The sequence below is a fragment of the Armigeres subalbatus genome, chromosome 1 (assembly GCF_024139115.2).
Source record: "Armigeres subalbatus isolate Guangzhou_Male chromosome 1, GZ_Asu_2, whole genome shotgun sequence".
Classification (NCBI taxonomy): Eukaryota; Metazoa; Arthropoda; class Insecta; order Diptera; family Culicidae; genus Armigeres; species Armigeres subalbatus.
This window is the reverse complement of record NC_085139.1, coordinates 291,009,560-291,027,278: the sequence shown is the minus strand read 5'-3', so window position 1 is coordinate 291,027,278 and position 17,719 is coordinate 291,009,560. Positions and strand designations below refer to the sequence as shown.

Sequence of the window (17,719 nt, the reverse complement as noted above, 5' to 3'; positions counted from 1 at the left end):
TAGAAACTGTTATATATTTTTGTCGCAACAGTCACATATGGCGTATTTTAATATTATCTAGAACTACATAAAACATGCAAAAAAAGAACTGTAGAAATGATAATAAAACCCAGATTAATCCACCTAGCGTTGGTGGTGCCTTTCTCGCGTTAGTTAAGACACCAACCTTATATGGGGCTTACTTGGTTCGATGTACCATTTTCTTCATAACTTTTAAACGCAATGACCGATCGTTATCAAATTCAATAGTGATCAACAAGGCTTTGTCCTCGGTCGAATAAAACTTGTTGCGAGAAAATCGGTTGAGGATTACTATGCGAAAAGTTGTCTAATGTTTTTTTAAGCTTTTGTGCACACACATACGCACACACATACACACACACATACACACGGACAGACAGACATGTGCTCAGTTCGTCGAGCTGAGTCGATTGGTATTTAACACTATGGGTCTCAGAGGCTTCTATAAAAAGTTCGTTTTCGTAGTGAAATGATAGCCTTTCGGTACAACTTTGTTGTACGAGAAAGGCAAAAATATTAATGAAAAACATTTTTAAGGGATATTGACATGAAAAATGAAATATCTCCAAAAATAATTAAATACGAACTTGGCGTCTTCGACAAAGTTTTTCAGGAGAAGTTTTCCTACAACTTTTGTGAAGACACGAACCTTGTACATATGTTGAAAAATGCAAAAAAGAAACATCTCGCTTATGAGGGGATTGATCTTTAAGCTGAATACCTCCAAAGAAGCGCAACAACTGATAAAATGCCTAGAACACATTATTGCGCTAAATAATAGAGGTACTATTAATTAAACGCGTTAAAAACACGATTTCAGCCACGGTGCGCTGTTCAAAATCTGTAACGCCGTTGATCTATAATTTCTCACGCCGGTTCAAATTTTTGAAATATTTCCCGAGGAAATTTCAAAGAAATTCACAAGCGTTTTTCAAACGAATTTCGAACCATTGACCCGAGGAAATTCCGCAACGTTTCCCGAAGAGATTCCGATGCACAGACCATTTCATTTTTATATATAAGATATGCTTCTGAACAAAAATCTTGAATTTAATGTTTCGGAAGCCTCCATTTGAGAAACACGAAGGCCCGTTTTCCGAAAACCACAGTAGGTTCATTGCAAGAGGCTTGGGAGGCTCCTTCTAAGCGTCTAGGAATCCTACTTCCACGCAGCTCGAATGGTTCCAAGAGGCTCCGAAGTCTTCTTTCAAGTGGCTCCAAAGTCTCCTCTCAAGAAGCGCCGAAGCCTCCTTTACAGAGGCTCCGAAGACGCCTTTCAAGAGGCTCCAAATCCGCTTTTCAAAAGGACCGGAAGCCTCCTTTTTTCAAGTTCGTTTAATTGGTAGGCTCAGGCGTGTACGACACTTTACGGAGCCACGATTTTTTTGATACGCACAATCAAAATCATTTTATTATTAAATTATTAAGAGAGGGATATAAGCCACCGTACTCATGGTGACTCGAGGTTGCACACTAATTTTATTTTGCTGGAAATCAGCACAACTTTGCTGAATTTTCCTGTGCTGTAGAATCAGTAACCGTTTCAGTACAAAATAAACATGCTGACATGATTTTATTTTGGTTGAATGAAATTGCTGTAATACCAGTGATTTAACATATTTTCCTGTTCTTTTTCAATAGTTTATTCGTCTGAAAACTAAATTTAACAAAAATTGAAAATATATTCCAAAATGTAGACTGTAGAGCCACTCTAAATACTTTTCATTCAATTTAGGGAATAGTTGAGGGAAAATCGATGATGAAAAATCTTAAGTTTCTGTTACAAAATCAAATTTGACATACTTATGATAAATTATTCTTGAAAAAGGCGAGCATTAAGCTCATCTTGGTCACCGTTTTGTTTATGCCTTTTAAAACATATTTTTAATACAGCGATAGGATAGCTGTTAATCGTGCCTTTGAAGGTCCACTTTTTATACTGAAATTTGAAAGTTCTTTTCTACAGAAATTCTTTCTGAAGAAAAACACAACCACAAAACAAGAACTGAATGGCCCAGATCGGACCATTTGTTCTGCAGTTTTGTTTTTATCAAAAATTAAGTGAAAAAATCTCAAAATATTTTTTATCATATTTTTTTGGAAAGATGTTCATAGATCGACAACTTAAGGGTAAATTCTGACCCCGGAAATTAACGTTCGTATACCGAAAAGAATGCTTCAAAAGACGATCAAAGTATGTGAAATCTATTAACAATATGTTAACCCTTCAAAAAATCATTTGTAATTATTTTCGTAAAGGAGTAAAGGACTAACTATATTTCAAATGTTCTCATTTCCAAAATATCAGATAACTTTTCGATATATCGATCTTTCCATTCCAATCTATCGGAATTATTGATACTTTGATATCGAATCAAATATCGATATTATGAAGTATGGGAACGTCCCTAATCCAGATTTAATAAAACAGCTAATTTAAATTTCGAGTCCGATACTTTTGGTTCCGTTGTTCGCAACTTCACAAAAGTTCGTAAAACATATTTAAAAATGTAACCATCCCTTTATCATATAAGGAAGCGTCCACAAATTACGTAACGCTTAGAAGGGAAGGGGAGTAGAGCGAAGTGTGACGATCCATACACAATGTTCAGATGCTTTAAACAAAAATGTGACATAGGGGTGAGGGGGTTAAAAATGCCAAATTTTTACGTTATGTAATTCATGGATCTTCCCTAAGTTCTTTTGACAGATGGATGTATTGCTCGGTGATCAGTAATTGCTGAGATTCAGTATTTGGTTCTGACAATTGCTTATTCCCAGTAAAAGTTAGTATTGCTATAGACATCATTTGCTGAAACAAAATTTAGAATTTTGGTGTAGGGATACGGCAGGTATTTTCGTCTGTTCGTCATAGTCTCGAAAACCAATAAAAGAGACGCTTTTTTGTAAAACTCATTCGTACCAAATCGTAAGCTCAGGAGAAACGTTCTGCTATAGTGGAGTTCTAGCAAATGTACGTTGCTTTCGTTGGTTTTATCCCCTATGACGATGGACGAAAATACCTACCGTGTCCCTACCAGATTTTGATGTAAGAATCACAAAGTTTCAAATAATAGTTCCAAATGGCCTGCATAAAGACCGCTTCACAATCCACCGCAACACCTCGAATTTCCCTGAAGGGTTGTTCACTTCGGGCCAATATCTGGAGGCATCATTTTCCGAGCAAAACCATGATGTCATCGCAACCGGCTCCGCACCTACAAAAGTTACTATCGACTAGGTTTATTCTGTACAGATGTGCGTTTAGTGAATAGTGATTGGACATAAGTCACGACATCACACGAATGAAGAAGCCTACTTTCAAGAGGCTCGAAAAGCTCCTTTTGAGAGGCTCGGAATCTTCCTTTCAAGAGACTCGGAAGCCGTCTTTTAAGAAACTCGGAAGCCTATGTGAGGGTGAGATATATTAGAAACTAGTCGACCAGGCAGACGTTGTTGTGCATAGTAGGCGAAAATGCGCGTTGTGAACTGCCCATACGAAATTCTCATACAAATCTTTATTTTAGTTTCTACTCAACCTAACTAATGATTTTCGACTTAGGAAATATCATATAAACCCGTCGGAAACGATAACCAACTTATCTGTTGAAGAAATGAAGAAAATTCATTCAGCCGTTTTCGAGTTATGCGGACACAGACCATTTCATTTTTATTATATAGAGAAGAAGAAGAAGATTGGTCAATCCACTTCCAGTGTGCATTGATGACAGATAAGCAAATATCATCCGCTTCATCCGTATAACGATTCGGTTGTCTTCATTGATTAGTGAACAGCAGGCCATGACTTTGCCTGTTTCCTCGCCGGGCAACTAACGGGGTTGCACGTGTCATAAGGCAGCACACAAGCGACCGAACCAACGGATAGCTCGTTCTATGGAATTGGCCCTACAGCCTCCTTTCAAAAGGCTCGGAAGTCTGCTTTCAAGAGGCTCGAACGCCTCCAAAAGTTCTCGAACTTTTAAATCCTCCGGAAAGTTATCCACAAATTAATCTGAAAATCGTTCGAAAATCCTTCTCATGTAATTGTAATTCCTCCTAATCTAGAAACTCCTCACTGTTTTTTTTAGGAACTTCCTTGAACATTTCTTTTCTTCTCTCCAAGTTTAACTTCTACACATTTCTTCGGCAGTTCTTCCAGAATAATCTCCGGCATTTTCTTCAGGAATGCATTCGAGACTTCTTTCAAGAATACATACGGAATTTCTTCCTAAAATTCCACCAGAAGTTTCTTCAGAAATTTATGACGGAAATCCTCCGATTTCGCTCCATAATTTCACTTGTAAATCTATAAGAAATTCCTTCGGAAATTCTTCTAGGAACTTCTCCGGGCATTCCTCCAGGAACTCTTCCTTTATTTCCTCCGGGATAACTTCCAGGAAATTTTCCGGGAATACCTCCATAAATTCAATAGCGAAATCCTCTAGGATTTCATTCTGGAATTCTTTTCGCAATTACTTCAGAATATCCTTCAAGAATTCCTCTAGAAATTTCTTTAGGAATTTCTCCCGGAATTCGTCCAAGTATTTCCCCGGAAATTCTTACAGGTATTTTTTTCGGGAATTCCTTCAGGTACTTCTCCAGGAATTCCTTCAGGAATTTCCCCGGGATTTTTTCGCGGAATTTCCTAGAATTCTTTCCGGACTCCTCTCGGAATTTACTCCAGAAATCCACCCGGAAATTTATTTGAGACTTCCTCCAGGATATCTTCCAAAAGTTCTCCCAGGAATTTCTTCAGAACAAACCCCCGGGAATTCATCTAGTAATTTCTTCAGTAATTAATCTGGGTCTTTTACCAAGAGTTTCTCCGGGAATCCTCCAGGAACTTCACAGGGAATTCCTGGAAGAATTAGCAATTTATCTACAAATTCCTCCAGAAGTTCCTCGGAAAATTTTTCTTTCTTTTCTTTAAGAATTCTTTCAGGAGTTCCTCCTGGAATTCTTACGGAAGTTCCTTTGGATGTTCATTCAGGAGTTCTTACAAGAGTTCTTCCGGGAATTCCTCCAGAAGTTCCACCGGCAGTTCCTCCGAGAATTCCTCTGATATTTTTCCGGGAATTCCTCCAGAAATTCCTCCGGGAGTTCCTCCGGAAATGACTCTGGGAGTTTCTCCTCAGAGGAACACATGGAGGAACTGCCAATGAAACTTCCGAAGGAATCTCTGGAGGAATTCCCGGAAAATTATCATAGGAATTCTCGGAGGAACTGCCGGTAGAAATTCTGGTGGAATTCCTGGAAGAACTCTCGTAAAACTCCTGAATGAACTTCCAAATGAACTTCCGTAAAAATTCAGAAGGAAGAATTCTGGAAGAATTCTTAATGGACCACCCGGAGGAATTTTCAGATATATTCCTGAAGAAAGCCTAAATGATTTCCTGAAAAAAGCATGAATGATTTTCTCCTGGGAGAATTTTCAAAGGAACCCCTGGAGTGATAGTTTCACTCCGAAGAATTCTCAGAAAAATCTTGGGAATTCCTCAGACAAATCTCGGCTAGCTGAAACCTTTGTACGGGTATGTAGCTGGACCGTCATCATCATTAGAAGACCACTCGGAGAATCCTCCAAGGAGCTCCCTGAGTAATTCTCGGAGGAGCTTCTGGTGGAATTTCTATACAAGTTTTTAAGCTTCAATGAATTTCAATTCTGGAGAAATTCCCGGAAGAATTTTCAGAGGAACCCCGTAGGAACTGCCGATAGAACTACCGGGATAATTCTCGGAGGAATGGAGAAACTGCCAGGTGAACTCCTGGAAAAATTCCGGAGGAACTCCCAGAGGAATTTTCGGAGAAACTCCTGTGGCAATCTTGAGGTTTCCACCAGCATTATTTCAGGATTTCCATGGGACTTAATCTAGGAATTCCTCCGAAAATTCCAATGTTGATTTCATATTCGGTATAATTTCTGTATAAATTTTCGGTGGAATTCCTGAAGAAATTCTTTAAAATTATTCATAACTTTCACGGAAAATTTCAAGGAATCTACACAACAAATTTACACGCGAAATTCTCAGGAATGTTTACTGGCAATTCTGCGCAATTTCCACGGAATATTCTTAGGAGTTCAACTGTGGAATTTGTCAGAAACTTTTATGTTAAACAGCACGAAATTATCTGAGAATTCCCTGCAGAACTTATGAAGGGGTTCGTGGAGGATTTCTTGAAGTAAATAATGATGGAATTTTCGGATCCATTCCCGGCGAAATTTATTATGGAATTCCTGAAGACAATTGCCGAAAAGGTTGCTGGAGGCATTCCCAAGGAATCTCTGATAGAATTCTGGATAGAATGCCTGAAGCAATTGCGTTTTTAGGTGTATTGAGATTATTACATATCCTGAATCTATTATAAAAACCGAGCCTAAATCCAAAATTCCATGAATTTTGGTGCACGGGAATTACTTTAAATCGATTTCGAAAAATCTAATAATATCGCGTATTGAACACCCTATCTTGATTTTACATTGGGCCGAGCTGTCAACCTGTGAGCTAACTGCCAAGCAGTCAAATTTCCAAAATCTTTTAAAATGAATTTTAAACATCAAATTTAGGGTTCATGAGTGTGAAAAAAATATGTTGTAGCTCAGAAAAAGGTGCCAACGTATTTTTTAAAATTAAAACCCAATTGTCGAAGGAATTCCTGCCTATTTTATGATATGATTCAGATGTATGGTTCTAGTTTTCTAAAACTCATGGAAGAATGCAGGGTTTTCATAATAATTGTTATAGTCGATTTTATATTCTTTCTGAATACTCAGTTCGTTAATAATTTTCTCATTTTATTTAAAAATATCTGATGAGCAACAGATCATGCATTTTATAATCCATTATTGTTTTAATCCTTATTGCTGTTAAATAAACGCACAACACAAACGTTGCATTGGCGTTGCGTTTGAGTACAAAACGCTGACTACAACGTCCAGCGCGACGCGCAACGCGCTTTTGTGATCCAGCCTTTACTATTGGTTGGGGATTTGGTTTCAAAGTTTTTGGAACTTAGTAGGAAATAGTGCCAAGGACTAATATTCATATGTTTTTTATAAAACTACTATAAAACTACGATTCAGAAGACCTAAACAAGTTGCCCTCCCCCCACCCTCCCTACTCGAAATCCTGGCTACGCCCATGCTTCCGAGGATTGCGTATGAATCCTACAAGAATTCTATGAATTTCTACAAGATTCGGCGAGGATTCGGCAAGAATTCTGCCAAAATTTCCTGTCGATGATACTGCAGCAATACTGCAAATAATTCAGCCAGAATTCTGCTGAGGATTCTGCAGGAATCCTGCCTAAGGTTATGCTAGAATCTTCCCATGGATTCCGTTAGATTCTTGCCAGGGATTCTGTGAGATCCTGCAAATGATTTAGCCCAAGATTCTGCTAGAACACCGCCAGGTATTTTGAAAAAAATCCTTCCCTGTCGTAGGTTTTCTATGTTTCTGTTGAAGAGAACGACAAGTAGAGTTCGTTAAAACTAATATTGCAAAATGGCGTATACGACACTTTGTCAGATTACGGCTGTGCAGAGGATTTTTTTTGGATTTCTGCAGGAATCCTATCAAGGATTCATGAAAAATCTTGCCGCTGAATCTGTGGTAATCCTTGTGAGAAATATGCAAGAATCCTGTTGAGAATTCTGCCAAAGGCTCTACAAACATTTTTGTTTTTGTTCAAAACAAGGATTTAACGACTTACGAGAACCTTTTCAGTTTCATACAATCCTCGTTTCCTATTAAGGGATTTTCCTATTAAGTTTTTTTAATAGAATTTTGTTTAGTAATATTAAACATCTTCAAACATTTCAAAGATTTCTGGTTACTAAATTCAAGAATTTTTTGAAAAGTTTCAGTTTTTTTCTATACTTTTGCCTATTCCTGCAAGAATTTCTGTTGAGTCATTTAAAAAATTCATTCTAAATGCTAAACTGGAATAATATTTTTAGTTTTAATAATATAATTCTTCTTATATCTTGTTCTTCTAGTCTTCTTCTATCTTTATGCTCTTCTCTATATAATAAAAATGAAATAATCTTTGTTCGGTTCCACATAACTCGAAAACGGCTGGATGGATTTTCTTCATTCCTTCAGCGGCAATGTTCGTTACAGTTTCCGACGGGTTAATATGATATTTCGTAATGTGAAAATCATAAGTAAAGTTGAGTTTATCGTGAAAAACAAAAATAAATATTCGTATGGGAATTTCGTATAGGCAGTTCACAATGCGCATTTTCACTAATGCAGGACAACGTCTGCTGGGTCGACTAGTTTTTAATATTTTCGATGTTCCTTCTAAATAAAAACAACCTGCCAAAGTTGTAATGAGTGAAGAATTTCAACAAATTTCATATTTTCAATTACCGTCAATGAGTCAAATAGGGGTGAGAAAAGGTCACTGTTTCACATAGAATGCTTGTAGAATAGATTTTATGTATCTAAGGACAAGCAAACTAAATTATAAGAGGCCTTTATAAACGATTTTGTTATCTGACCTCCAGACTGACGGTGAGGGCGCTGACTCATTCTCACCCCTAGATTCATCGTCAGCCCCGACGACGGTACAGAATTTTATGGCAAAATCTCATAGACCATTCATACAATATCAAAACAATTATTGATTGGTTTTCGTGAATTTATTTATTACATATTAAGAAAAAAAATCATTCTTCAAAATACCGAATGATTTTACTCTGCAATGAATAATCTGTATCAATCTGGACATAGTATTAATCTTGCTTTGCCACATAAGAAGGAGCTCGACACCTAATCTAATTTCTCATGTCGTACGAATCTTCAGATAAAAGCAACACTACGGAAGACACATTAGAGCTGTTAAAAGAAGAGGTTTCACGTATTATGTGACAGAAGCCATCTCCGTTTCCTTCGGTGGCAACATCCTTTCAATTTATTCCCGGCAAAGGCGAACAAATTGCTCCCAACCGATGCACGCTGCACATTGGGATTATTGTAAGAGTTTGGTTTAGTTTTTTTTTCTTCATATTTGTTACTATCAAACACTTCAATCATTTTCATATAAAATTCATGACTACAATGCGTATGAACATATCCACATAGTGTCCAAAAATTCGTTTCAAATATATATTTCCATGGTTTCACGTTCCCATCCCAATGTGCGTAGCAAATTCATCAAGCTGGATAAAGTTCCTCGGTCGAGGACTCACTCAACACCGGCAACTGTTGTTGGGACTTAGTTGGCTCACTTCATGTAGTCCCTGTTTTTCTTTTTTTGCGCGCCAATTAGATTTACGGGCTTTACTTCGACATGACACCGTCGCTTGGCTGATGTCGAAGAGGAGTGCATTATCTCCGCCATGCCGTCGAGTGGTTTTCCTGCAATTCGCATTGCAATGCAATGCAAAGAAAGTCGAAACAGACGTTGAGTGGCTGTTGCACACTTTTGCACCCTCACGTTGCTGCTGACGCGAGTCGTATTCCTATTGCGGTAAAGAATTTTGCTTTTTGCAACATTTCATGTTGTTTGTTCTTGTGCGGCCGTGTTGAGTTAGGTTTTCAATAAATAGAATATAATGCAAACTGATCAGATCAGATTCAGATCAGATTTAGATCAGATCAGATTCCGATCAGATTCAGATCAGATTCAGATCAGATTCAGATCAGATTCAGATCCGATTCAGATCAGATTCAGATTAGATTCAGATCAGATTCAGATCAGATTCAGATCAGATTCAGATCAGATTCAGATCAGATTCAGATCAGATTCAGATCAGATTCAGATCAGATTCAGATCAGATTCAGATCAGATTCAGATCAGATTCAGATCAGATTCAGATCAGATTCAGATCAGATTCAGATCAGATTCAGATCAGATTCAGATCAGATTCAGATCAGATTCAGATCAGATTCAGATCAGATTCAGATCAGATTCAGATCAGATTCAGATCAGATTCAGATCAGATTCAGATCCGATTCAGATCAGATTCAGATCAGATTCAGATCAGATTCAGATCAGATTCAGATCAGATTCAGATCAGATTCAAATCAGATTCAGATCAGATTCAGATCAGATTCAGATCAGATTCAGATTAGATTCAGATCAGATTCAGATCAGATTCAGATCAGATTCAGATCAGATTCAGATCAGATTCAGATCAGATTCAGATCAGATTCAGATCAGATTCAGATCAGATTCAGATCAGATTCAGATCAGATTCAGATCAGATTCAGATCAGATTCAGATCAGATTCAGATCAGATTCAGATCAGATTCAGATCAGATTCAGATCAGATTCAGATCCGATTCAGATCAGATTCAGATCAGATTCAGATCAGATTCAGATCAGATTCAGATCAGATTCAGATCAGATTCAGATCAGATTCAGATCAGATTCAGATCAGATTCAGATCAGATTCAGATCAGATTCAGATCAGATTCAGATCAGATTCAGATCAGATTCAGATCAGATTCAGATCAGATTCAGATCAGATTCAGATCAGATTCAGATCAGATTCAGATCAGATTCAGATCAGATTCAGATCAGATTCAGATCAGATTCAGATCAGATTCAGATCAGATTCAGATCAGATTCAGATCAGATTCAGATCAGATTCAGATCAGATTCAGATCAGATTCAGATCAGATTCAGATCAGATTCAGATCAGATTCAGATCAGATTCAGATCAGATTCAGATCAGATTCAGATCAGATTCAGATCAGATTCAGATCAGATTCAGATCAGATTCAGATCAGATTCAGATCAGATTCAGATCAGATTCAGATCAGATTCAGATCAGATTCAGATCAGATTCAGATCAGATTCAGATCAGATTCAGATCGAATTCAGATCAGATTTAGATTAGATTCAGATTAGATTCAGATCAGATTCAGATTAGATTCAGATCAGATTCAGATCAGATTCAAATCAGATTCAAATCAGAATCAGATCAGATTCAAATCAGATTCAAATCAGATTCAGATCACATGCAGATCAGATTCAGATCAGATTCAGATCAGATTCAGATCAGATTCAGATCAGATTCAGATCAGATTCAGATCAGATTCAGATCAGATTCAGATCAGATTTAGATCAGATTTAGATCAGATTTAGATCAGATTTAGATCAGATTTAGATCAGATTCAGATCAGATTCAGATCAGATTCAGATCAGATTCAGATCAGATTCAGATCAGATTCAGATCAGATTCAGATCAGATTCAGATCAGATTCAGATCAGATTCAGATCAGATTCAGATCAGATTCAGATCAGATTCAGATCAGATTCAGATCAAATTCAGATTCAGATCAGATTCAGAACCGATTCAGATCAGATTCAGATCAGATGCAAATCTTATACAGATCGGATTCAGATCACATTTAGATAAGATTCAGATCAGATTCACGTTCGGTTCAGATCAGACTAAGATTCAAATCAGATTCAAACCAGATTCAGATCAGATTCAGATCAGATTCCATTCAGGTCAGATTCACATCAGATTCAGATCAGATTCAGATCAGACTCAGATCAGATTCAGATCAGATTCAGATCAGATTCAGATCAGATTCAGATAAGATTCAGATCAGATTCAGATCCGATTAAGATCAAATTCAGATCAGATTCAGATCAGATTCAGATAAGATTCAGATCAAATTCAGATCAGATTCAGATCAGATTCAGATAAGATTCAGATCAGATTCAGATCGGTTTAGGGTCATTTGTCCGAATGCCGTTTGCCCGAATGTCGTTTGGCCGAATGCCATTTGGCCGAAAGGGTCATTTGGCCGAACGCCATCTGGCCGAATGCCGTTTGGCCGAATAGTTAAAATTCTCCGAATGAAGAATAAATGAAGAAAAAGGAAAGAGAAAGTAGAAAGAACCATAGAAGAAGAAATAATCAAGAAGGAAAAAAGAAAAACAAAAGAAGTAGTAAGAATAAAGAAGAAAGAAGGAAGAAGGACGATAGAAGACGGAAGAAGGAAGAAGGAAAAAGGAAGAAGGAAGAAGGGAGAAGGGAGAAGAAAGAAGGAAGAAGGAAGAAGGAAGAAGGAAAAAAGAAGAAGGAAGAAGGAAGAAGAGAAGAAACAAGCAGGTAAAAAGAAGAAGGAAGAAGAAAGAAAGAAGAAGGAAGAAGGAAGAAGCAAGAAGGAAGAAGGTAGAAGGAAGGAGGAAGAAGGAAGAAAGAAGATAGAAGACGAAAGAAGGAAGAAGGAAAATAGAAAACGGAAAAAGGAAGAAGTATAAAAGAAGACGGCAGAAGGAAGAAGGAAGAAGTAAGAAGGAAGAAGGAAGAAGGAAGAAGGAAGAAGGAAGAAGGAAGAAGGAAGAAGGAACAAGGAACAAGGAAGAAGGAAGAAGGAAGAAGGAAGAAGGAAGAAGGAAGAAGGAAGAAGGAAGAAGGAAGAAGGAAGAAGGAAGAAGGAAGAAGGAAGAAGGAAGAAGGAAGAAGGAAGAAGGAAGAAGGAAGAAGGAAGAAGGAAGAAGGAAGAAGGATAAAAGAAGAAGGAAGAAGGAAGAAAGAAAAAGGAAGAAGGAAGGAGGAAGAAGGAAGAAGGAAGACAAAAGAAGGATAAAAGAAGAAGGAAGAAGGAAGAAGGAAGAAGGAAGAAGGAAGAAGGAAGAAGGAAGAAGGAAGAAGGAATAAGAAAGAAGGAAGAAGGAAGAAGGAAGAAGGAAGAAGGAAGACCGAAGAAGGAAGAATTATAAAAGAACAAGGAAGAAGGAAGAAAAAAGAAGGAAGCAAGAAGTGGGAAGAAGGCAGAAGGAAGAAGGAAGAAAAACGAAGGAAAAAGGAAGAAGGAAGAGCAAGAAGGATAAAAGAAGAAGGAAGAAGGAAGCAGGAAAAAGGAAGAAAATAGAAGGAAGAAGGAAGAAAAAAGAAAGAAAAGGGAAATAGGATCAGATCAGATTCAGATCAGATTCAGATCAGATTCAGATCAGATTCAGATCAGATTCAGATCAGATTCAGATCAGATTCAGATCAGATTCAGATCAGATTCAGATCAGATTCAGATCAGATTCAGATCAGATTCAGATCAGATTCAGATCAGATTCAGATCAGATTCAGATCAGATTCAGATCAGATTCAGATCAGATTCAGATCAGATGCAGATTAAATTAGGATCAGATTCAGATCAGATTCAGATCAGATTCAGATCAGGTTCAGATCAGATTCGGATCAGTTTCAGATCAGATGCAGATCAGATTCAGATTAAATAAGGATCAGATTCAGATCAAATTCAGATCAGATTCAGATCAGATTCAGATTAAATAAGGATCAGATTCAGATCAGATTTAGATCAGATTCAGATCAGATTCAGATCAGATTCAGATCTGATTCAGGTCAGATTCAGATCTGATTCAGATCAGATTCAGTTCAGATTCAGATTCAGATCAGATTCAGATCAGATTCAGATCAGATTCAGATCAGATTCAGATCAGATTCAGATCAGATTCAGATCAGATTCAAATCAGTTTCAGATCAGTTTCAGATCAGATTCAGATCAGATTCAGATCAGATTCAGATCTGATTCAGATCAAATTTAGATCAGATTCAGATCAGATTCAGATCAGATTTAGATCAGATTCAAATCAGTTTCAGATCAGTTTCAGATCAGATTCAGATCAAATTCAGATCAAATTCAGATCAAATTCAGATCAGATTCAGATCAGATTTAGATCAGATTCAGATCAGATTCAGATCAGATTTAGATCAGATTCAAATCAGATTCAGATCAGATTTAGTTCAGATTCAGATCAGATTCAGATCAGATTCAGATCAGATTCAGATCAGATTCAGATCAGATTCAGATCTGATTCAGATCAGATTCAGATCAAATTCAGATATTGATGTAAGTACCATATGTCAAAAAGACAATTTATGCACCTTGCAAAGTCTAAATACTTAACATCGATAGAACAAATTGTATCCCTTACCCAAACGGTTAAGGCACAGAACGGTTATTTAACATTATCGTTTCCTCATCAAAAGTTAAATTGATTCCACTTTTTGGTATCTGCTAATAGCTAAAATTTTGTTTGAACAACTGAAATAGAGCAAGTTCAACACTAGGGAGCAATTTGGTATCTTTCGCCCAGCAATCCAATACCCGCATCCGCTAGTACCACTTCCCATTTGAAAAAAAAAGTGTTCATGAGTATTTAACTTCTTCGGTTAACCAGTTTGGCTGAACTACCAATCTGGCGGTGGTGTTTGCTCTCCTGAAACCGCAGACCGAGTAACCGGCGACGCGACCAATCTACATCGGTCAAGCGCTACCACGGAGAAGCTCGTTATCGCATCCTTCGGATGGTCGCCACTTCAAAGCGCACATCTACTCCCCCATCGTCTATTGTACATAAAAACTCCATCAGCACGAGTTCCTTCGAACGCAACAGCAACAGCATGAACTCTAACCTCTATGAATAATAATGCTTCTCTTGAGAAGGATTTCCGCACCATCACAGTAGCCACTGCTTGGGGGCCCGAGCTTCAACTGCTTGTCAGTTTAGCGTTGATATAGCAACTCCTATGTAGGCACACCACCTCGACTGACTACTACGACGTGCTTGCCGACTGCTGCTGCCGCAGTGATAAGAATCCACCGAACCGACAGACCATCGAGAAAACAATACAATTTATGTTATTCGAATTCAATGGATGTTTCAATACTCTGCCATTTTTTCATATTTTCTCTTTTTGCTCTTATCTTCCTGATATCGTTCTCTATTGTATCGCAATGTTTTATATTACTGTGTAACATCGTATCTCGAATGGCTGTGTAACTATATGACTATATATCCGTCTGTGTGGGTGTGTTTGTGTGATGTTTATGCACGTGCTTCCGCGGCACTGCGCGTCTTCGCAACCCAACATCAATGCTGGCCATCTGTATTCACCGTCACGATTATTCCTCGTTTTGAAATTCAATTCAATTCAATTCTGGCGGAATAAAAATTACCATGTTGTGATAAAAAATTAACCACCGATTCGATGGCACGTGCCTCGGGGATCCCATTTACATACACGCAAATTCACACTGACACTACAATGGCGCAATCATTGCTGACACATTGACAACCGTCACATTACACACTTGAAAGGTGCTTCAAAATCGAGGTGTTTTCCAAACGAACAAACTCGTCGGATCGTTCAAGCTGGACGTGGCAACGCTTTGGCACCAGAAAGGTAAGACGGTAAACAATGCTGCCGGATGGTAATGTTGAGCGATTTATCACATCCCAGTCGACGATTATTATCCTAGTAGACACTGCTTGCGTTTTGTTTGCTGATTTGTTGTTCTGCACGATTGCTGCACTGAAAGAAAATGCCCCCCGGCCCTTCTTCAACCGATGGCGACACATTTTGACACGTTAGCGATGCGATTCCTCATGGTACTTTTGTTTTTATTCCATCTTTATGGCGATAATTTTCGACATAGATAGCGTGAAATCGTTTGCCTACGTCAATCGGTTTGTGTACAGTCTGACTAGACGTGACTGACTAGAAGTGATATGTTTACACTGGTGTAAGACAACCGCCGAAACTCGCGTGGGCATCAATTTTGGTATCATGCACCATATTGTAACGACACGACACGACGCGACATTTCAAACCAATAAAGGAAGGGGTGGCATGTTCGTCACGCTTGCTTACCACCTGTTTCATGGTGGATTTTTCGACAGAAACGCCTTTGTGTCGCTGCCTTTTGTATACCTGTTGCTTTTTTGGTACAACTTTTGTCTGGCTGATGGGGTTATCAACAGGTTCCTATCTACCATCACCCGTCCCGTCGCGTCGAGCTTCGTTGCTCCACCTCCGATGGAGCTTTCATGCCGGTTTTATTCGAACTCGCTGCCAAGCACGTACAATGTGATGCGCGAGGATAAGGGAGGCGAAAAGCGCTACCGCAGATTCGGAGTTTATTTTGATTCCCATCTGCCGTTCAGTAATGGAACGGAATTTTCCAATTTCGGCAAGAGGCTTAAGATCTTTGCGAGGGATTTGATTTGGGTTTTCGACGGTAGATTACGACTTTCGGCTTTTCTCGTGCTGCCAGTTTATAATGGAGGTAGTTGAACGGGCTGTGAAATCGAACTTTTGGAAGATCAGATTTTAAAAATTTAATATGAGTGCTATTTAAAGCAATCCATCGGAATGTGGTGTTATTCAACTGCCAACTAGTGGTTTTAAGCTGTCAACTTGTAAACAAAATCAATCGTATTTCATCGATGCTAACATGTGAAAGTAAGGTAACAAAATATACATTCTATGAAACATTTTTCTCAAAAAATAAAAAATTAAAATGAAGAAAACTAAGGTAAAGTTGAACAATTCTTATGAAAAATAATAAATTCTACAACTTGCAGATTCACCATCTATTAATTAATTTCAAAGTAGACTTTTGCTTTCATTGCGGTACCCCCCTATTTTTATCGTCGTAATGAAAATAAGCGTAACTAATAAGATATATGGAACTGAGAACTGAAGTGATATATGGCTCTCCATTATTCACATAGTTCCTATCTTAAAGGTAGTTTGAAATTTTCGTTGTTCCGTGAAATTTTACAATTCAAATCTTGAAAGAAGGCTCTCGAGCCTCTTGAAAAGAGGTGTTCGATCCTCTTGAAAGGAAGGCTTCTGAGAATCTAGAAAGGTGGCTTTAAAGCCCTAAAAAGAGGCTTACGAGTCTCTTGAAATGAGGCTTCCGTGCTTCTTGAAAGGGGCTTCCAAGCCTCAAAAAGAAGGTTTCTGAGAATTTGGAAAGAAGACTTCCAAACCACTTAAAAAGAGGCTGCTTGGGAAGGAGGCTTTCGATTCTCTTGATAGGAGACCTTAGACCCTATTGAAAGGGTGTCAGGCCATTAGGCCGAAGGCCGTTAGGCCAAAGGAAATTTGGCCGAAGGTCATTAGGCCGAATGTACATTACGCCGAATGGCCATTAGGCCGAATGGCCATTAGGCCGAATTAGCAAAAAGAAGCAAGAAGTGAAAAATGAGAAGTTCTTTCTTCCCCTCACCCCTTCTTCCTTCACCCTTTCCTTGTTTCTTCTTCCTTCTTCCTTCTTTCTTCTTCCTTCTTCCTTCTTCTTTCTTCCTTCTTCCTTCTAGCTTCTTCCGTCTTCCTTCTTCCTTCTTTCTTCTCTCTTCTTCCTTCTTCCTTCACCCTTTCCTTGTTTCTTCTTCCTTCTTCCTTCTTCCTTCTTCCTTCTTCCTTCTTCCTTCTTCTTTCTTCCTTCTTCTTTCTATCTTCTTTCGTCTTCCTTCTTTCTTCTCTCTTCTTCCTTCTTCCTTTTTCCCTCTTCTTTCTTCCTTCTTCCTTCTTCCTTCTCCCTTCTCCCTTCTTCCTTCTTCTTCCTTCTTTCTTCTTCCTTCTTCCTTCTTCCTTCTTCTTTCTTCTTTCTTCCTTCTTCCTTCTATCTTCTTCCGTCTTCCTTTTTCCTTCTTCCTTCTTTCTTCTCTCTTCTTCCTTCTTTCTTCTTCCTTCTTCCGTTTTCCTTCTTCCTCCTTTCTTCTTCCTTCTTCCTTTTTCCTTCTTCCTTCTTTCTTCTTCCTTCTTCCTTATTCCTTCTTCCTTCTTGCTTCTTCCTTCTTGCTTCTTCCTTCTTGCTTCTTCCTTCTTCCTTCTTTCTTCTTCCTTCTTCCTTCTTTCTTCTTTCTTCTTTCTTCTTTCTTCTTTCTTCTTTCTTCTTTCTTCTTTCTTCTTTCTTTTTCT

General features: G+C 38.2%; 1 protein-coding gene across 6 annotated transcripts in view; it reads left to right on the top strand.

Annotated features, from left to right (window-relative positions):
• The window catches only part of LOC134207708 (otoferlin-like), a 385,951-nt gene that overhangs the window by 341,056 nt on the left and 27,176 nt on the right, over window positions 1-17,719 (top strand). The window contains exon 10 of one of the 6 annotated variants that reach the window (XM_062683523.1): window positions 15,109-15,193. The exons of the other annotated variants lie outside the window; for them this stretch is intronic. Coding sequence (XP_062539507.1) covers window positions 15,109-15,193 — 85 coding nt within the window. The remainder of the gene's footprint in view (window positions 1-15,108; window positions 15,194-17,719) is intronic. 6 annotated transcript variants of the gene reach the window in all.